Genomic DNA, 23,143 nt, shown 5'->3' on the forward strand with positions numbered 1-23,143 from the left:
TAGTGCTCTTAGTGCAAGTTGTCTAAAAACAATCTGGTGCTTCCTAATGTGGGACACTGAAAAGTCAGAATTCCTCACTGTTCTCTTGTTCATTTTACTTAACAACAAACACATGCAACCACAACAGGCATAAGCTTATTTGAAGGCAAAATATAAAATCTTGCAACCTGGAGAAAAAAAGAAGAAGAAGAAAAAAAAACCTTTAGGCTAGATTTAACCTCGAGTCACAATTTATAAAAAAGTTTAAGACTATTTGGCCTAATGTTTTCTATTTTACTAAACAACAAACACAATCATTCTATTATTGCATAACAATACTAAACACTGTAAATATTTCAAATTAATTTATACTCCTTAATATCAAGTTTGTCAAAAGGCTTTCATCTCAGGCATCATCTTAATTTTGCTTTAATGTGAACATGACTAATATGTTACCTAAGTCTGTAAAATATTTCAGGATACTTTAGAACCACGCTACAGGGCTTTTATTTTGAAACGCACTTTTGTAGGCGGGAAATCTGCAATCTGTTTTGCATCTCATGAATTGGAGTTTCTACTAGTAATAATACAATTATAGAACTCTGTAATTAGAATTGTTACCAGTAAGAATTGAATTAAAGAGCTCTCTAATTCAGTTTTTACTAGTAACTACAAATGGAGAGCTATAATTCAGTTTTACTAGTAACAATTGAATTAGAGAGCTCTCTAGTGGAATTGTAGAGCTCTGCAATTGGATTATTACTAGTAACAATTGAATTACAGAGCTCTGCAATTGAATTCTTACTAGTAATAAATGAATTGTAGAGCTCTCTAATTGGAATTGTTACTAGTAAAAACTGAATTATATAGCTCTTTAATTCAGTTGTTACTAGTACAAATTAAATTATAGAGCTATTTAATTTAATTGTTACTAGTAAAAATATAATTACGACCAGTAACGCTGAAACGTTTTTATGCTGAAACGGCCTTCCATAGACACCATGCTTGAAAACAAAGCTAAATAGGTCGACATGTAGTTTTATGTGTTATTAAAAATGAAGTGAGTTATTATTTAAAAAAAAATATATAATAATAATATTCTATATTCAAATAATTAAGACATTTTAGGCGATTTTCCCAGATAAGTGTAACCACTATGACGCTGTGGTGCTATCAAACATTGTTCCCTGCAAGCACGTCATAGATCCAAAACCGTGCGTTTGCGGTGGAACTATCTGTTTGACTGGACAATGGAAGACGGGGAAACCTGTTTGAAACAATCGCCATTTTATAAATTACGTTGGGTAATGCTTGTCACAAAATACACTTTAACTTTAATTTAACCTCCAGGATTTGAGTTAGACGCCCTGTTCTAGAGAGAAGTTAAAACGAAAAAGCTCACAACACGCAGAGCAAAGCTAGAGAGAAAGGAGCTTGTGTTTTTTTCCAAAGTGCGTAGGCGACTGGGAGCTGCCTGTGGTGATAAATGTCGGCGCTGTCTCTCAAATATTATACTGCATATGTGCACCTGCTAACATACAGACACAATGAGAGGACAACGTATGCATAGAAGGTTAAATTAGCAGCAGTGATTATGTATATCCGACAAAAAAAAAAAAAAAGATTGACGAATGACATCATACTGTACGGGAAATGGCAAAATGTATTTGTATTAAAGCTAAAAACGTCAGAATGTAGCCTATGTAGTCAGATTCGATAATAACCTGTAACAATTAATTCGACTCCAAATTGGTTGATGACATTTACTTCACCCTAAATCTTGCTTTCAATCGCGCAGCGATCAATGCACGTGCAAAGTAATTACAGCAATTACGCACCGATTTCCATTTCGAACACTGTGCGCTTGGTAATCATTTACCTAGCTGATAGCGATACTGTACACAGCCGCTATTGTCTCTCCTCAAAGCAATCTGACGCTGAAAATACCAGATGTACCCGAAGAGGATCTCGAGTTCCGCCGAAGCGTCTGAGAAGACAGACTTTGTTTTTTATGACGTAATTTGCAGAAACTAACGGATGCGTTAGGGGTTTGAAGGTGTCCACTTTGGAAGTTTGCGCTCTGCCTCTGTGTGAACGTCAGTATGTGTATCTGGTGGTGCAAACGAAAGCAGCGCAACTTCAAGGAGCAGGAGGGGCTCTTCTATTATTTGATCCCGCTAATTGTTAATTGAAGTTTAAGCACCGGACACTAGCCGAGGACATCTTACTGTTCCCGCTGGACTATAACCTCGACTACTCGCCACTGTTTTAATTGAGCCTGGAAGAAAAGGCTGCAGCTGTGTCACTTTTCTCCTTCTTAGAAGTGTCTCCGTGCTGTGTGCCACATTCAACACGGAGTCAGTCTCACCTAAAACATGTCCACCAAATTGTTCCTCTACTTCTTTCTTCTGTCAGTGTTTCGTGCATGGTAAGTGACGTTGCTACTCTTTTTGTCTTTACAGCAATTATTTGTTAATAAGGGTAATTCTGTTGCAGATGTCTTATGCATAGTCTAGCCTGATGTTAACATAATAAGTCATCAGTCTGGCGATGCAGATGTGATGTACGCACCTTTAAGAACAAGTCTTCAGATTTCTGAAGTTCAGAAGACTTTCTGTATTGTTATTTCAGTCTTTAATTATTTATTTAATTATTTATTTGTGGCGCAGCGCTTTCGTGAAAGACTTAGATCTCTATGTCATGTCTTCAAACGGCATCTCTGTGGGTGTAATCTGTGAGATTTGTGTTTGTCTGGGATTTGTGAAAACGTTACAAATCACGCTTTTAAATTGATCTTAACTTATGTTGGACGCTATTTCACTGTGGATATAATGCATATGTGCGTTGTTACCGGAGCTGTCAGTTCCAGTGGTGCTGAACCATGTACGAAAGTTTGTCTTCCTAACCAGAAAACAGGGTAAAAATGCTGACAAACGTGGAAATCGCATGCTATTTTGTTGAAGTACTTAAATTTGTTAAACTGAACAGCTTGTGATGTATGATTGATGATGATTTAAAACACACACACACACACACACACACACACACACACACACACACACACACACACACACACACACACACACACACACACACACACACACACATGTATATATGAATGAATGAATGTTTCATGCAGCATTTGACTATGTCTCTCTTATGGTAGACAAGACAAGGCTACAAGCAATACAACTGGATCAGGTCCTTGTTGAAGGAAAGAGACGCTCATTTAGCACAGTCTTAAATGTAATTTGTTGACATACCTGCATGTAATGTGTGATCATAGGCTAATTTATTAATGTTTTTACATGCTACTTGGATAATGATGCTTTTGAGAAACATGCCATAGAGAACACGTCCAACTTACTGTACTAATGAGTATATTTCTATTTAGTTCTTTAGGAAACCCAGCCTTTAACTTGCATTTTTATGTGCGTGCAATTGTGAAACAGTTTCTACTTTCATATTGGTTTTATTGTCTGATTGCTAATTAGTCCTCCATGCTTTAAAAACTAGCAGGTTATAAAATGGTGACTAATAAGCTTAAGCTATTCCAGATTGCTGTAACTATAATTTTGACATAAATGTATTAATTTCAGTTGCTTAACATATTGCAGTAGTTGTGTTCAAAACAATTATTGAAGTGTCTTTACATAAGTTAAACCTCAACTGTGACCTGTTGAATACATTTTCTTTTTCTTTTTTTCTCCAGTTCTCAAACAGTCGCTTCTGAGGATGAGTACGACGACGTTACTGTGAATCAAATGTTGGCCCCCAAAACCCACGAGAGGGACACAACGCAAATATTAAACAACTTACTAAAGGAGTATGACAAAAAGCTGCGGCCGGATATTGGAGGTGAGTGGTTTTCTAAATGCAGTCATTGAGGACTCTGTGGAGCTTCACTGAGCTGCCCATGGTGCTGAAATCCATTTAGCTTTACTGCATTCAGCCTTACCCATCTTGGTGCTTCATTTATAGTCATCACATGCAAACAAATGTATGTCATATACATAAATTGAATTTACTTTCAAGTCAAACTGCTTTGTTTACCCCAACAATTCTTGATTTTGTAAACTGGTGAAGTGCATTAGCGTCATGCTGTGGAGTAAAAGAATACACCTGCAAATTACACTAAGCGACACAATTTTCCTTATACTATGAAGAATAAAAATATCAAATGTATTCACTGTTTGAGAGACATTGAGAGTTAGCTGCAGCTAGTCCATGGGTTTATGGTTTTGCATTAAGTAATTGAATTCCTGGAGCAGTGGAATATTTTCCTGTGGTTTTCTACTTATTTATACAGACATTTCATGTTTTTTTTCCCCTACAGTTTTTATGTTTTTCTTTTTTTTACACCACAGTGCTCTTAATAGTCTCATGGACTGCACTACAAGCCACACTTGCATGTAATCTCACAGATTTGCTTGTTTTCATGTGTTTCAAGAGTTATATTTGCTTACAGAGGGCCTCTATGAGTGCAGGATTCATAGATCTTGGGAAATTCCAGGCGTTTCATCAGAATAACATGCCATTTTAATTTCTAAACATATCTCAAGGTTGAGATTGATGCTATTTTCTAGTAAATGCAACTAAATAGAGTGTCATGAGAAGAAATCGCAATCTGCAATTCAAGCAGCGCATTCTGTACTTGATCTGAGATGTCACCGCAGAACATCGCAACCACTCTTGACACATCTGTCAGGTCTGTTATTGGTTTTGTGGCATCGTTGTGATATATTGCGTCCTATTGGATTCAAAGCATTTTAGAAAGCCTATCCCTGCATAAATCTCACTGTTTCTACATTTTTTTTGTTTCCTTTCAATGAGAAGCACAACCTCCATGTTTGATGGATGAGTCTCCAAATTAGATTTCGTATACGCATGTCTGATTTCTAAGAGTCAGACTATGTTTATGTGCTCTCTTATACACACACACATCACACCTATAACAACCCACACTGTTTCAAGTCACACACGCGCACACACTCTTTTGTTTGTTCTTTCTATCTCTCTCGTTTTTACTTTAGAGTGTTTGTTGTGAGTCAGAAATGTCCTTTTCTTGTTTTTCTTTCTCCATGCAGAATTCGAGGCTAGAAAAAAAGAAAAGGAATAACTCTTGGACCATTTTCATATGCTATGAAATAATTTGTCATGAAGCATAAGAATAGAATGCAAATAAAAGAGAATCCTCTTTTGACCATAAATATTTATCGGCTAGCGTTTCAGTATTATGGTTATGTGTTATGCTGTTTTGTTCAGCTTCATGATGAGTTATGTGTATTGAATCAGCAGGTATGATTTCATTACTGCAAATACCACAAATACATATGATTCATGATGGACTAAAACAAAACAAACAACATCTCAAGGCTGTCTGGTACATTATAATAGGGCTGGGCAGTATGGCCAAAATATTATATCAATATTTTCCCCATATCATACTATATCAGTATTTATCACAATAGTAATTTACTATTAACGGGAAAGGGAAAACTGTACACATGTTTGTAAGACCTCGAGAATTCATGTAAGCATTACTTGTTTGTTCATAATTAAATTCTACAAAGTAAACTACCTTTTAGTTTAGTTCCATATGAAATCCATTTGTATTAATATTTCAGTTTTATATTTAATACAAATCTCTCATCAAAATGGTGACTAATTAAATGAATTAAAAAAACTTTAACAATTAAAAAATGTAACCAAATGAAAATATAACTATTAATTTACATCCAAACATTGCATTTAAAAAATATATATAAATAAGATTTGACAAACTGATTAAAACAGTTGGAAAAATATACTGTTGTATGATATCCCTTAAAATTGTTGCTGTGATTAGTAGTAGTAGTAGTATTACTACTACTTTTTGTCACTGTTTTATTCACTTTGTTTTCATTTTGCACCATTTCCATTCATTTGTGTCATTCTGTTCAGGTGTGTGTCATTTATCTGCTTTCGTATTTAATTTGCTCTCTTTCTGTTCATTGTTGCCTTAGGTCTTGTCGATGTTATGTGTGTTGTAAGCATTCTCTGTGTTTGGATTTCTGTGGATTTATTAAGACTACCTATTATCAACATCATCGTGTTCATGTGAGTTAACCCACAGCATTACCCTGCTGTCCCTTAAGCAGGGAGATCACTCCCTCAAAGAGCACCTGGAGGAATTCCTGAGTCTCGCCCACCAGACCACTTTCCAGATGACTGCCTCTGCACATTTCTACTTGTGGAATTGTGGAACACCACTAGAGCGCAGTTCTCCGATAAACCCTCTCGAGGGAGCTTCGCCGAAAATGTGAGGTGGGTGCTAGTTTCCTGTGGATCAGCCTTCATCGTTGAGGACATCACCAGTCCAACCAGTCACTAGCCCGCTGCACAGAGCGTCTTGCTGAACCCAGCATTATGGAAAAGCCATCGCGAGAAGCAACAAATGAGCCTGCCATCAACGTGTAGCCTGAGCTGACTACTGCATCTGACCAGGTGTGTGAGCCAGCAACGCCACACATGCTGGAGGGAATTCTCATGGAATTCAAGGTTATGGATGCATGCCCCATCCACCCTCCCGCCAGTGAGAGTGTGTGTTTACTGGGCTTGGACACTGTTTTTCAGTTTGGAGAGTTAAAGACTTTGTTTCCCCTAAGCCTGCATAATTCTGTTCATCTGTCTGATTTGCTGGTCCCGCCCAGCCTCCCTCTCCCACCTCCTCTCCAAGCTGCTTTAAGAGACTTTTTATTCTTGTTTCGATTTTGTGCATTTCTTCATTCTCCTCTGTTCTCAGCCACTCCTGCTATCCAGTCATATTCGCCCCCTGTCAGTCTCTTTGTCACCTCCTCTCAGTGGTGGGGCTCCATCTCGGGCCTTCCGGGAGTCTTCGTCTCCTGGACCTGAGGAGCCTGTGTCTACGCCTCTGGCCTTGGATGCCTCTGCTCCACCCTGTACCGCTGTCCAGACTAATGCACCTATGATCCTCCCACCCTCGATTCTGCTGTCTACCATCGGCCCTTTGGCCATTTGGCCTCACCGGTCTCCCTCTTTCAGTCAGCTTCACCTGGACTGGACTTTGCCATGCCTCCACTGCGGACTTGCGGGCAATCTGCTGCCTTCTGGCCCTCCACCCCTTTGACTATTGCCAGGTCAGGTCCTCCTCCTTCCTCGGTCACTCCATCATGCCTTAGCTTCTCCCTTCAGCGATGCCGCCCTGGAGTCCAGGCTGGGCCCTGGGTCTACACCTACCCACTTAAGGCTCCTCCCTGGTCATCTCCTCCACCTACATTTTGTTTGTCGTCCTCCTCCTGAACCTCTTCCTGCATCTCTCTGCTGCCATGCTTGCCCTTTGTCATCCTTTCACCATTCCTTTGCCATCTCATCCTCCATGCTGCTTCAGCCTTCTCTCTTCTGCATGAGGTTACGCCTTCCGAAAGGGGTCGATCTGTCACCCTATCATTCAGTTTGGACGTTGTTTTCCTTTTGTACTTTTCCATTCATTGAGTAAATTGTCAGTCTGTCCAGGTGTGTGTTAATTAATTAGTTTAGTCTGCTTGTGTATTTAATCTGCTTTCTAGTTTGTTCATTGCTGTCGGGTCTCGACGACTTTCGACTTCTCTTTGTTTGGATTAACCTTCTCTGGATTTATTTTAACACTAGAACTACTGGAATTGGCCATAGTGGCCATTCTGACTGACCGTTCATACTAGACTGAACTGAATGCCATTTTTGTAAAATCATATTTACATTCAAAGCATCTTTTGAAGTTTTACAATGAAACTTTGAATGCTTGTTGTCATATTTTATGACGTCATCAACCTAAACAATATTATATTTTTGTAATATTTAAAAGAGCTACGTCGATCTTTCCCAAATGTGCGTGTCTTGTTTTGTGTCCAGCAAGCAGGAGAGCAAAAGTTTTTCACTGCATTGAAAATGTTGTAGCTTATTTGAAAGTCTAAATGCCATCAAATATAAACTGACGCAGAATATTTCTGTGGATATAATGTTGTGTATTTTGGAAATGATTACATACATCTTTTTCAATACATTTTTACTTTTGTACTTTACAACGCTCTGGAGTAATTGAGAATGATTGGATCAGATGAACTGGAAACAATTCTACGCAGCCACCACTGGAATCGTGATCCATGAATAAATGTATCTGTTGATAGTAGTGATAGATATGATAGGATATGTAATAAACATCATCACTGTTGCTAAAAAAAATGCATTAGCTATAGCATTACTATGGTAGGTGTCCACCTGGCTTTTTCTTTTTCTTTTTTTACAAACAGGACCTTTAGCTTAGCAAAAGAATATAAAAACAACTAGAACAAAAGTTGCTAGGCAACAATAATGTGCGTCTCCAACCGCGGGAAAAAGTCACAAAAGAAGAAATTATACTCCATGTGTGATGTGAACGGTCGATTTGACTCCTTTGGCCATTCAAGGTAGAAATACTCAGAACTCTTTTGTGTTTTGTAATTTTAATACAATAACAATGTTATAATAAAATATACACACATTTAGGAAAAGTCGGGGTATATGGGTTTTATTTTAACAAAGTTTTTCAAATTTCAAAACGGTGACTGCCTTTGTAGTTCTAGTATCAAGAATAAGCCTATCATCATAATTTAAACCCATCATCGTGTTTGTGTGAGTACTGTGTCAATACAGTAGTGTGACACATTATTATCATTATATAAAGATACTGGAGTTTTAGTGTGTATTTGATAATAGTTTTTATCAAATGAAATGGTGAAAATCTCAAAAAGTGTCTTTCAGAGTAGTTCTGGAGATAAAGTCTCATGTATTTAGACATCAGATGATGGAAACACTGTGAGCATCACAGGTGTTTGAGATTGCTACCTATACCATCAGCACTAGATGAAAACTTATTCAGGTTATTGTTAGACACGATTAAGTCTGATAATAGCTTGAAAATAATACTTCATGTAGAGTCATCCTTTCATTTGTGCATAAATCCCAAGGTTGTTCAATAAACCTGCCTCAATAAAATTTGATAGATATTGATTTTGTTTTCACTATAGAAAATTCCTGTGGATGATTTTATTACAGAAACATATAGAATTTGTTTTCCATTCTTGTCCTCTGAAAAATTTTAAAATATCTACAAATGCAGCATATTCCTTTTTTTATGTGCACCAACAAAGTATTGTGAAATACATTAACAATGAAAGATTCAGACCTATTGCAACCGCAAAATGGAAGATTACAGAACAAAGACCCAAATCAAGAGCTCTGCTGGTACATTACAGACTCCTTTTTCTCTTTTTATCAGCATGTTTTCTGGAATACCCTTGTACTGATGGATGTATTGCATATTGTTATAGTCATAATATTGCATTTTACAGACTTAGAGGTTGTACAAGGCACTCACAGGTTATTTTTCTATTCTATTCTTATTATGCCCGTTACGATAAGAGGAGCATCTGTATACCCTTGCCACTGCCAATTCCCTGAATCTCCATGATGTTGTCCTCGAAATTGTCTACAAGATTTGATTTGATTATGGCACTGGTGCATTATCCTGAATGTCTGTGATTAATAGTACATTAACATCAGTCCTTATACATGGCAGTGTTTTGTGGAGCTTGTCAACGGACGGTAGTGCATCTGTCGAAGTGAATTAGCTGGAAGGCTGCAAAGAACCTGTTGCTTCAGGCTTGTTTTTATCAGCTTTGTTTTCTCATTAGGGTCCATTTTTGCAGTGATTTGACCAGTGATTTATGGACTTCTAGGTATTAGCTTCATATAGCACTCTTCCCTCTTCGGCATTCATTTGTTGGTTTTGTTTCTTTTGTTGGCTAGTGTTCAAGGTGCCATCTGTGCTAAGCTCAATCAGCTAGTTACAAGGTTGTCTTTTAAAAAGGTCACATGGCTATTGCTTTTAGTGAACGGCATTCTAAAAGCATGAAAACAACTTGTGCATTAAAGCTAATATGCAGGCGCAGTGTGTGTGTGTGTGTGGGGGGGGGGGGGGGAGATGGCGGGGGGGGGGGGGTGGTAGCAGATTTTTTTTTTTCAACAAGGAATACAACAGTAATAGACTAAATCACATTGAGATGTTTTGGAAAAGATGGATACATATTAAACAAACTAATTACCTGGTTTTACATGCAGAATAGCAACTCATTTAAGCCATTGTAAACAGATACACTTTCTATCAGAGTGTTTATAGATGATATCATAAGATTAAAGGAGTAGTTCACCCAAAAATAAGAAGTCTGTTAATATTTATTCACCCTAATTTTTTCCCTATACATTTGTCTAGCTCAGAAGCATGGTGCTAGCAATGTTAAGGTCATGGGTTCGATTCACAGGAATTCCATGAACTGATAAAATGTGTACCTTAAATGATCTAATAAATTAATTGTCCAGGTGGGACTTTTCGCACTGATGCCATAGAAAAAACATACTAGGATCCCCAAAGCACTTTTCAATAAACAGTTATAAAAAGAACAGTTTTCTTTTTTAGTGTGAATTACATTTTAATAACCTAAATAAACTTTTCCACTATAAAGAACCTTTTTTGTACAATGGAAAGGTTCCATGGATCCATTGATGCCAATAAAAACCATTATTTAATAATGAATGTAATTTGCTTTTGGATAAAATGCATAAAAATGTAAAATACATATATTCTTTCTACTATGTTTAGAATTAATCTTAGCATATCTCCATTAAGCACCATTACAATTGTCAATATAATTTGTATGCTATATTTTAGATCTTCTGAAGTAATAAAATAAGAATGGAGCTTACAGTGTTAGTAATGTAAGTCTTTATTCACTGATAATCTAAACAGTTTGTTCCCAGGTCTGACTGATTCATTTTTGAATATGAGCTCACAGACTCTGTTATCTGGCTGACTGAAAAGGAGAAGACTATATGCAGGGCCGTAGCTGGGGCTTGCAGGGCCCCGGTGCAGGGCACTGCATAGTCTTCACTGTAAAAATTAAATTAACAGTCAAACCAAAATGTATTCAGACACGTTCAACATTTCTCACATTATCAGTTTATTTGCTCTAGTTTATAAAATGGTAATAAAATATGACAAGAACTCAGAGTTGAACTGTCAGAACAAATTAATCTTGACAATGTCAGATAACTTTGATAGAAATGTAATGGATTACAATCAACCAAAACTTCAGGCAACTGTTAGTATGACAATATTTACACAACTATCAATACTTTGTTGAACAATTACCAAGCAATGCTTAATTTTGTTCAGTCTGTGGTGTGAAATGGTTGCATTAGCAATTCAGGGAAAAAAACACGTAAGCAAAACATGGTGAAGTCAAAGTGTCTGAATAATTTTTGGTCCCATTTTGTTTTTTTTTCTATCAATTTCACTAGTAGTCCTATGTATGAAGATTTTTTGGGTGTAATATGTCAAAGCTCGCTTTATTTTCCTATACTCCCTTACCTAAATTAATTATAGTGTCCTACACCTACTATTAAAACATAAATATTTCTAAAAATATTTCTTCAATTTTCTTAGATTAACATTACAGCAGCTAGCTAAATTAGGCGCGGTCACTTTAAGAGACGATGAAGCATCCAATATAATACACATCCGATATTTTTCTCACCTGTTTACTTTCACTTAAGACATAACGACAGTTTTTTCGAACATACTTTCCAAGACGGGTATTTTGACTTATGTTGTATGTTTTTGTCGGTACAAGAGCAAAAAGAGGCAAATTCTGTGTTAAAAAAGTGTTTTGAGACGCCTCTCTCTGCGTGAGTCCTGAACACCAGAACGCCATGGTGCTGAAATGGGCTTTTTCACATCCTTTTCTGGTTGTGTAAACTGCGATTTGTGTTTGTTCATTCAGGTGCAGGAGGAAGTCCGAGGAGAACCTCACAAAGGAGGCCTCGGTTTAATGTCGCTGTCTGTCAGACGCGGCTCTGAGACTGTGTGATGCGTGCGCACCGAACACAGCGCGCGAGTTGAGATTTTCCGCATCTTGTGTTTGAATGATTTAAACTCTTTTGAATGTTTAAATTGGAAAGTGGTCAGGCTTAAAAACCGATGAAAATGATAAGCTTTCGTGACGACATGCAGCAGTGGCCTGTCAACTGTCCTGATCGTCTTTTTAGGCTATCCTCGGTTGATCTCATCATAAAATAGTTATTTGGGTTTGGAACCACATGGGTGAGTAAATAATGTATTTTTTATTTTATTTTTTTGAAGATCTGCCCCTTTAAATTAGATATCTGTATAGATTTTTGGGAGTGTGCATGTGCGCAACGTGTGTGTGCACTTTTGGTATTGAAACCACAACTGTCGCAGCAGTAGCAGTGTCACAGTGGCCCAATTGTGTCAGCTCTCTTTTGGGCTGAGCTGTAGGGGAAACCCTTCAAAGTGGGTCAGCCTTCTCTTCTTTTTCATGTGCATTGAGCCTTACTCAGCTGGGCTACATCATTACCAGGCTAAAGGAAAGACTAGATAACAGAGTTTAGGGACATTAAACGCATGTGACACATGCGCATTGGAATTCAAGAAGCAAATCCTGAGCAATCCTTGCGAGTTTCCTTCATAAGGCGGATGGCGTATGGCAAGTGGCAGACGTGCTAGAGCAATCTGCTCTGTCTGCTGCATAAACGGAGGGAAAAAGAATTGCTTCACTTTGGATAAGCCCCCCTGACCAGCCCCCTGGAGGAACACTCATTATAAAGTGCTAGTTTGGGTTAGCTCGGATTCATCTATGCAGCAGAGAGATGGAGAAAGCTGGGGGCGTGGTGGGGGTGGTGTGAGAAAGTGGGGGGAGGCAGTCTGGTCATTACTATGTTGTGATTTTTATCGCAGCAGAGAGACAGTGTGAGGTGAGAAAGAAGTAATAGGCTAGAAACAAAGAGAGAGAATGTGGGAGGCAGGAAGAGATCTTCAGGCAAAAGAGTACCAGTGTGGGAAAATGTTTGTGTGTGTGTGTATGTAGAGAGAGTGTATAAAGCAGACTTGTGTTAAGCACATGCCCTCACCTCTAGGCCCTTCTTGCCTTCAGCAAAGGCAACTTTGTTTTATCATCAGTCATTAAACACAAAAAAAAATATGAGAATGTGTACTTTGCCAGAATGAGTGTACAATCTCAGCATCAGTCGTTTATCCACATAGTCCTGGTACAAGTACAGATATGTCACACTGCCACTGTGCACTGCTCTGTACATCTGTGTGTACAGAAAAAATATCTGATTGATTTTGTTGGCATTACTATGAAATAGCCTTGAGGTCGACAGATATGGGTATTTAGGGTTGCCACCTTCAATACAGAAAAATAAGGGGGGGGGGGCACCTCTCGGGGTCACGATGACCACAGGTCCGATGATGTGCCAGTGGTGGTAAATCACAACTTAAAACATGTTTTCATAAAAATACCACATGGTTAAACACAACCTCAGCTATAGCTTATAGCTGAGGTTGTGTTTAACCGTGTAGTACACCTGTGTTAATTCCACTGCTGTAACCTAGAGAGGAGTAGGATGAGAAATTGCTAATGAACTTTAGTAATTGTATAAGGTTGCGTGAACACAGATTTTGGATTAAATATTTGTCATTGTTTGCAGACAGTAACACCATCCAAACAGTGAAACCACATAATAAATAACCGATCTACAAACATTTCTAAATTCTTTTAAAACACACAATTTTTTTATTATTATTGGTAATATTTTATATAGTCTATTGTTAATTCAACAGTAGCCTATTGAAGAATGCAATCATTTAAATTAGTTATGTTGTTTATTTGCTTCACATATGCCTCTTATCTCTTATTAAAATAATGCTTTGTCTGACTGTACACCTTAACCGTAATAAATCGGTAACACTTTAAAATAAGGTTCATTAGTTAACTACATTAATTAACATTAACTAATAATGAACTGCACTTATACAGCAATTGTTCATGTTTTTTCAAGTTATGTTCCACATTTAATAATACTTTATTAAACTCTTAATAAAGTCTCAATATTAGTTAATGCACTGTGAAATAACATGAACAAACAATGAACAGCTTTATTTCAATTAACTAACATTAACAAAGATTAATAAATACTGTAACAAATGTATTACTTATTCATTGTTATTCATGTTAGTTAATACATTAATGTTTAATAAATGAACTTTATTGTAAAGTGTTACCAACAAATCATACCATAACATGATTCATTAACATTTTTAACATTATTTCTTAACAAACAGGCAACCTATGAAATCTAATGTAATCAATCAGAAAATGATTGAGGTAACTGTCACTACACTATCTGCCTCAGGAGATGATTGAGTTCTACCAAGGCATGCTGTCGCACATCTGACAAGCCACCGTGCGCAACAGAGAACACTCGGTGACAAATTGACCCGCCCTCCTCTGACTCTGATTGGCCGTGAAGCTGAAACAAACCAATCAATCCAACGATGGCAGCGAGTATTACCCAATCAGGGGTAAAATAGGACGAGTCTTCACAGAATGCCGGTGGGATGATTGGTATGAGATGCTGCATTGAAGACAACTCCGAAAATACGGGACGAACCCCATCCCGTATTGATTCAAAACGGGGCGCGCTATTTTATTCTCAAATACGGAACGATTCCGTATTTTAAGGGATGGGTGGCAAGCCTATAGGTATTTAACAGTAAATGGTGATGTCCAGATAAAATAATTAGAACATTGATAAAAATAATATAACATTGATAAAAATAATTTAACAATTAGATTGCACAATATTGACTCATAATTGATAAGGGTGAGAAAAACAAAATCTGTTGCAAATGTATTGCAATATTTTACCCCGTGATCAGTAATCTCACACTCAGAGTGATACATACAGTATATTGATCAAATGTGACAGAGCTTTTGTAACAGTGTAATTGCTGTTCTTTTAAACATTCTATTGATCAAAGAATCGCAACAAACATGATCATGAGTTCATTAAGCAGCATAGCTGTTAATTTGAATGATTTTAGAAGCATTGTGTAACACCGAAGTCACTGAAGAATATTCAGCTTTGCCATCACAAAAATAACTTATATTTTAAAAGTTCCATAGAATGCAAAAATCACTTTTAAAAAGTGTTAAAATCACTTTTATAAGGTGTCCAAACTAGCAGTTCCAGACTATGACGACATAGTCGGTGAAAGTCCCGCCCATTTGTGATGCTCTCTGCTCTGTTAGCATATGCACAGCCCTGAGTGAGAAGCTAGGGTCTGCCATTACTGTTCTCTTGCTGTAGCTGCTGGAGGTACAATGTCATTGTCAAAGAGCCATTAAAAGTGTGTTTGGATGCACCAACGAACATAGTAGTCTCTATAGATCACTGAGGACACGGTGGTTACATTTTATTGTCCCGGAAAAAAAAACAGAAAAGTCCCTTACTTTGTGCTAACATTTTACACCGGACTCGACTCCCTCACAAACGAGAGTCACTTCAGCGCTGGCGTTGTGCAAAGATTGCTTGAAACGTCCAGACTCCAGACAAAGTAAGCATCACGCATCATATTTTGTTTTCAAAAAGAGATCCTTGGCTCTCTGTAAGGCTAATGTTGCTAAAGCTACCATTGTTTCTGCCTGTTTTCACTAATGCTGCCTTCACGTGCTACCACAATGATCGTGAATAAGATTGTGGTAGTTAAAAATTGCCTAGCAACGTGTGAGGTCAGTAACATGGTCAACATAACACCGGTGTGCCCGTGAGCATGAGCTCTTGAAGCTCCGAACTCTTCTGAGAAGGGAGCAGGGTTGCCAGGTTTTCGCAAACAAAACCCTTCCGCGCGGACATGAAAAGCAACCCACCGCAATAGTGTTAAAGTAGCCAAATTCTGCTGGAAAACGACAGACTTGGCAAAACTTATTCTCATTTAAAGGGGACATGCACCTAAACAGAGTGCTTTGGCTAATACCCTAAAAGTGGCAATTTCAACAAGCTATAAAAAGTTATATGTGGGGTACTTTGAGATAAAACTCCACATACACACTCTGGGGACATCATAGAACAATTTAAAACATTTTATCAATGCATTATATGGCACCTTTAACATTTATGAAGTGGAAAATCATTAGGGCCAGATTTACTAACAGTGAAAAATTAGTGCTGAAAAAGCAAAGTGTTATTATTGTGGCTGACCTTATTGCAGATGTATTTCTAGGAGTTTCCCATCAGACACAAAATTTATGGGAGAAGAGTATTTAAATGAATCACGCAACACAATTTACTAAGCCCCCCCTTTATTTTAAATCTACATCTGCCGCAGAACATTCCACTCTCCTCGGTGCTTTTATGGGATTGCACAATCATGCAAATTTTCCGTTTAGTAAATTTGTCCCTCAGTTTAGATTGCAATGTTTTACAATATTTCTGTTTTTAACTGTATTTTTTGATCAATTATACAGTTTTTTTTAAATCAGATACTTACTTTAAGAACCTTAATTTTTTTAAAGATTTTGATTTTTAATGGCTATTCAGAGTACAGTTAGTTTTACACTAAAATAATAAACATAAAAAAAAATAATAATGAATTTTATCCACTAGCATATTCACAGGACATGGCATAATGTGCTACCATTTACTCTGTTCAGTCTTTTACTGTGTTCCCTCTCTCCTTGTGTCTGTGTCTTATACGTATGTTTATTTAATGAGCTGTGTTCCACTGAAAGTCATTCATCTCCATGCAATCTGCACATCCTCTTCTGGGGTCTGTGGAAGCGACAAGAAGCACTGAATGCATGCCATATGATATAACTGTGATAAATTTGAATAATGAGAATGGTTGTTTGGTATCACAAAATTATTGTTTGAGGTAGAACGTTCTTACTGACACAAAACGGAGGCAGAGCCTGTGTAATTAAATTTTAGATTTTCCTGGAATAAATGATTGATGTCGCAGGCATCCTTAGGCATACCTTACCATTCAAAAAATGGAAAAGATACAAGTAAATTACTTTCACATTTTCCATCTCTACTGAGGGCATCCTAGTCTTTAAGAATGAAAAAGGAGCTTCCTTTCGGAGATTTCTGAACAATATCCATAGTATGATGTGCAGCTGCTGGCAAGGACAGACATTCAAGCACCCTTTCAATAATTTAACTTCTCATCATCAAGGTCTGATTTGCTTACTTCATGGTAAAATGGATATAGCTTATGGAATTGAAATATCATATTAACAGTCTTTAGATATTTGGAGGAAGAATATGAGGCTTTTCATAAAAAAAATAGCATTGATCTATTTTAGTTCTTATATAAGTCAACAAAAGTAAACTGGTTGACCAAAAGTAAATGGATAGTCCCATAAAAAAATTTGAATCCTGTTATTTACTCGCCTTCATGTTGTTCCAGGCCTGTATGAAAAATTGTTTAACATTGAAAAATGCTACACTCAAAATTTTTTTTTTTTTGCTGCTTCTTCAATTTGTGTAATTAAGAGAAACTAAATAAAAACCATTTGAGCATTTAAACTGAATTTCATACCACTCAATGCACTTTGATTTGTAAAATGGAAGTGTACTTAATCTTTTTGTGCTGCAGCAATTCAAAACATTTTTGCTGACATAACTTTTTAAATTATACTCTTTTAATTATATATCATATACTTCCCAACATGCTTTGCATTAGACCATTTTGGGAGAATAAATGTTTAAATCAAGGTTTTTTTATGTGCTTTGAGTAAAAGGAAAGACTATATTCATTGTTCAATTATGCTAGAAATTTAGCGCAATAGAATTACAGTATTACATAAGGTAAACATTGATGTAAATATTACATATAATAGTCATATTTAGCATGCTAACCTATGCTATTGATGGTATAGTGACACTAATGCCTAATAAAGTTGGACTAGCATGAAATGAATATAAAAATCCTTTGTAAATCGAGTTTGATAGACTTTAACGACATTACGTTAAAACTATTAAATATGTTAATTTGGCATCATCCAACTAAATTAGCTCAATGAAATGGACTTAATTTAACTGGAGAAAAAAAAATTTAATCTCTTTCATTCAGATTAAATAAAGGTAAGCCCCCCCTCTCCCCACTGACTTTAATTGTTAGAACAACAGTTTGAGCACTCTTTAAAATATCTTTAAAAAAGTCATCTTTTGTGTTCCCCCACAAGAAGGAAAGTCATTCAGGTTTGGAGCAGCATGAGGGTGAGCAAATGATGGCAGAAGTTTGTTTGGGCCACTATCCCTTTATTACTATTGCTAAAGGTCTATGTCTAGTGGACATTCATCACTTGTCAAGCAACAAATTCAATTCTTTTGACGCTCCTGGTTAAAGCCTTACCAGTGGTTATTGTGCTGAAATTGGCTGCTAGTCTTTATTAATCCCTATTAATAAAGGTCAGAGAGCCCAGCTGTCAGATTGTTTCTCTGTTTTCCTCTGGCCCTTCAGCAGACCGACAGTCTGATCCCAGCCATTTCTACAGGTCTGGTACCTCCGTGTCATGCCACCTGCCTTATATTTCTCTTTCCCTCTACACATCAGTGACATGTTCCAGGTCTCAACTTAGATATCTGTCCCTGCTCATTGAATATTTCAAAACCCCTTGACATTTCATCCTGTAATGAGCCTATATAGTAGGGCTGTGCAATATGAAAAAAAAAAACTAATTCTATTCTTTGATCAGTTTTGTGATTTTGATTTTATTCACGATTTTGACATACACAGACATGCTTTACAGTCATAAATGCATTCAGTGTGAATATGAAACATATTTCCAAAAGAAAACCAATTAGAGCTTTATCAAAAAGTTGTAACATGTCTCTAGAATAGATATAAGTCAAAATAATCACTAAGTATAGGTGTGGAGGGTGGGTGCTAAGGAGAGTCAGACTTGGCTTCATTAATCCAAACCCTTTTGGCTTGAAGCCAGAAAGCATCGGCCAGACACACTTCTGCTCATTCACCTGTACTAGACCCCATTTATTTAGTGTAGTGATGCTGAAATGCCTCATAATCCAGCGAGTGTGCAAGAAGTCTGACAATCCTGATTAGGCAGAAAAGGTGAGCATGAAGGAACACTTAACACCTTTCTGCCGGAATGTAAGCCTTAAAGATCACCCTCCTCCACAGGATCATGAGTACTTATCTCAAGTGCTAGCTTCAGATACAAAGTAACGTGGCGATAAGTTACTGTGAAATGCTGTACATTTATTTCTTCAGCTTTGTTATATCAGAAGAATATTCATCTGTGTATGTTTCATATTAGTCTTTAGATTTTTTTTTAAACTGCAGTTGCGTAAAATAGTTAAAAATTCATGTTCCAACAGAAGACCAGAGAATTTCAGAGAGTTTTAAATTGTGAATTCCAGACCTGAAAAGTAGGTATCATGGGTAACCACCTGTGTGATTATATACACTGCATTTCAATTTTTTTCCTGTGTATCGCTTTATCTGTAGTTAAATACATTAAGGACAATCACAGGACATGATTATTCAAATTAAAATGATTGGTAAGTCATGGATATTGGTAACTCATATACCACATTCAATATCATTCACCTGTTGCTGTATCATTCATAAAAACAATCAGACAAGATCTCTGCCAAGTTTCATAAATTCTCTCCATGGGAATAATGCAATAACTTGCCTTGACAAGGACACTGTTAATTTGATCTGCACTAGTAAGGCAAAACTGCCTGTGGCCACAAGCTTTGTTTTGTGTGGCGTCTCTGTCAGCGTATGTCACACTAATTGACTAGGGTGTAATTCCAGGACTCCTCTCTGTCTGTCACATTCCATCTTTCTCTCGCTTTATTTCCTTTAGACACAAACACATACAATACAACACTTCAATCCAGCATTCATGAAAAGGTTATGGTAAGGGCTTGCAGTGAAAGAGAAATGGAGGAGAATAAAAAGATAAATGGGTGATGTATGGAGATGTAGAGGAGAACTTGAGAGAGCTGGACATAGTTGTAGTGTCACTCATTATAAAAGATGACAAACATGTTTATAAGTAACTGGTTTGCATTAGAGCTCAATTGATGTTCATGCCATTTTAAAGTTAAAGTTTTTAAAATGTTATATGTATTTTGTTCGATAACATTATGTGATATAATGTTACATATCTGGACTCAGTTTGTGTGTTTTTGCCCCTGTGACCCAGTTTCTGTCTTCCGTGTCTGGTTTGATTAGTTTCCAGGTGGGTCTCTTCATTTCCCCATGTGTTCCATGTCACTGTTAATTTAGTCATGCCATCCACTTGTGTTTCCCCAATTATCCCTTCTACTTAATTCTTGTCCTTTGAGTTCAGTGTTGTCGGGTCTACTAACTAACCAGTGACTATCCACTTACGTGTGTCTACCTCTGTGCTCCATGTGTTGGATATAATAAAAGCCTTATTTCGTGTATCCTCGGCTCCGTGTTCCTTCCGGCAGCGTAAACGGTAACAGAAGACCCGACCTGAAAAAGTTTAAAAAAACTGCGTGTTTTCCCCTCCGTTTTGTTTTCAGTTTTTTCCAGTTTTTTCTTTTCGTTTTTTCGATGGATCCTCTCTATAGCCCCGAATTCCTCCTTCTCCTGCTGGAGCAGTAGGGACTTTCTCTCGAGGACCATACCAAACGGTTTCTCTTGCTAGCTAATGCCACCAGCTACCCGGACCACGCGCTCTGCTCCTTTTATCACACCAGCTTGAACTCCAAGTGCAGAGCGTTGTCGCCCGAAGATGGTCCTCGGGAGGATTTCGCCGCATTTATAAAGTGGACTCTGGTGAGAAATGGGTCACCTCTCACTGTCAGCCCAATGGAGGATCTCGCCAGGTCCACTCTGGACCCAGAGCCCAGCCTACCATCTCCCCACGGTACGGGGCATAAGCCCGAGCCCACCGATGACGGAGAGCCAGAGAGCAACCCGTCAGACCAGGTGCGAGAGCCGGCGACACTGCCCACCACGAGGGAGCAAAATGTGGAGCGCCAATTGGGTCAAAATGAGGTGGAGGATCGTACAGACTGTGATCCCCAGTTAAGTCCAGGACGGGCTCCTGATCCTCCGTTAAGCCCAGGACGGGCTCCTGATCCCCAGTTAAGCCCAGGACGGGCTCCTGATCCTCCGTTAAGCCCAGGACGGGCTCCTGATCCCCAGTTAAACCCAGGACGGGCTCCTGATTCCCCGTTAAGCCCAGGACGGGCTCCTGATCCTCCGTTAAGCCCAGGACGCGCTCCTGATCCCCCGTTAAGCCCAGGACGGGCTCCTGATCCCCCGTTAAGCCCAGGACGGGCTCCTGATCCCCCGTTAAGCCCAGGACGGGCTCCTGATCCCCCGTTAAGCCCAGGACGGGCTCCTGATCCCCCGTTAAGCCCAGGACTGGCTCCTGATCCCCCGTTAAGCCCAGGAAGGGCTCCTGATCCCCCGTTAAGCCCAGGACGGGCTCCTGATCCCCCGTTAAGCCCAGGACGGGCTCCTGATCCTCCGTTAAGCCCAGGATGGGCTCCTGATTCCCCGTTAAGCCCAGGACGGGCTCCTGATCCCCCGTTAAGCCCAGGACGGGCTCCTGATCCCCCGTTAAGCCCTCCATTAAGCCCAGGACGGGCTCCTGATCCCCCGTTAAGCCCAGGAAGGGCTCCAGCCCCAGAGTTCGCTCCAGTGCCTTCTCCTCCGAAATTCCCACCCTCCCACCCACTCCTGCCTCCTCCTCCGCTGTCGTCTGGCAGCCCCTCTGCTCGCCCTCAGCATACCATCATTGTGGTGCGAGCTCAGCGGGACTGCCATCCTCCAGCGCCACCTTGGTCGGCGTCTCCCTCACCTCCGCCTCCAGCCTCTGAGGCCTGGACTCCGCCTCGGCCCGTTGACCCGTCGGCTCCACCATGGCTCCTAGCTCCTTCCTCTCCGCCATGGCCCGGCAGTTCACATGCTCGGCCTGGCTCCCTCGTCCCTCCGGCTCTGCCTTGGTCTGGCGTCATCCATCCTATGCCTCGGGACTCCACTCCTCCGGCTTCGCCTCATCCCTCCGTCCCTCCGGCTCCTTCAGGCTCTTTCATCCCCTCGGCTACACCTCAGTCCTCTGTCACTCTGGCCTCACCGCGGCCTTCCGGATCCACATCGCCTCGTCAGTCACCAGAGCCATCTGTTCCGCCTAGGACCTCCGGCGCCTCCCCGTCACCCTGGCTCTTCGGCTCTCTGTCTCCGCCTCGGGCTCCTCCTCCACTTGCTCCGTTGCCGTGGGTCGAGTCCCTGGAGTCGGCGACCATTCCAACTCCATGGCTCCTTCCACCGTCGGCCCCACCTTGGGCCGTTATGGCTGTGGCCTGGGCCCTGCTGGGTGCCTCCTGCTCCAGATCCCTCCTGTCTCCTCCCTGGCTCCTCCCTCCGTGGTCTCCTCCCTGGCTCCTCCCTCCGTGGTCCCTGTCTGCTGGCCCCCTCCTGGGAGTCCGTCCTCCACCGGAACCTCCTCCCAAGTTCCCACCCATGCCTCCCTCTGTTGTTTCTACGGTGCGAGGATGCACCTACCGGGAGGGGGGAGTAATGTTACATATCTGGACTCAGTTTGTGTGTTTTTGCCCCTGTGACCCAGTTTCTGTCTTCCGTGTCTGGTTTGATTAGTTTCCAGGTGTGTCTCTTCATTTCCCCATGTGTTCCATGTCCCTGTTAATTTAGTCATGCCATCCACCTGTGTTTCCCCAATTATCCCTTCTACTTAATCCTTGTCCTTTGAGTTCAGTGTTGTCGGGTCTACTAACTAACCAGTGACTATCCACTTACGTGTGTCTACCTCTGTGCTCCATGTGTTGGATACAGTGGCGGCGCCAGGGCGGAGCTAGGTGGTGCTGCAGCTCCCCCTATTATAGTCATAGCACCTGCCCAGCACCCCCAAGAAATGTCTGTAATTTTTTATATTTTATTGTCATGTTTGAATATTCTTTTTCATGTTTTTAAAATAGGAATCAAATAATACTTTAATATATATATATATATTTTAGTCTTTAATAACATGAGTCCGAAACAGGTGATCTTCTTTGTCCAATGGGCGCAGCCCCCCGCGAACCTTTGACCTTAACGCATTTCAGCTTGTTTTTGATAGCGAGTTTTAGCAAAGTAAAATACACCATGGATGATTTTTTGCTCCCTAAACGTCCACGTTCTGAGTCACACCCTGAAACGAGAAACGAGAAACGAGATTGTGAAGGTGCAGACACACCACTCGTCGTCACAGAG

At 39.5% G+C, this 23,143-nt stretch overlaps 1 protein-coding gene across 1 annotated transcript in view; it reads left to right on the forward strand.

Annotated features, from left to right (window-relative positions):
* The first annotated feature begins 2,002 nt into the window (after positions 1-2,002).
* Positions 2,003-23,143, forward strand: part of LOC132151774 (gamma-aminobutyric acid receptor subunit gamma-3-like) — a 157,302-nt gene continuing 136,161 nt past the window's right edge. Inside the window, exons 1-2 of the mRNA XM_059560132.1 lie at positions 2,003-2,407; positions 3,692-3,837. Coding sequence (XP_059416115.1) covers positions 2,355-2,407; positions 3,692-3,837 — 199 coding nt within the window. The 5' untranslated portion in view covers positions 2,003-2,354. The remainder of the gene's footprint in view (positions 2,408-3,691; positions 3,838-23,143) is intronic.

Source organism: Carassius carassius, chromosome 10, assembly GCF_963082965.1.
Source record: "Carassius carassius chromosome 10, fCarCar2.1, whole genome shotgun sequence".
Classification (NCBI taxonomy): domain Eukaryota; kingdom Metazoa; phylum Chordata; class Actinopteri; order Cypriniformes; family Cyprinidae; genus Carassius; species Carassius carassius.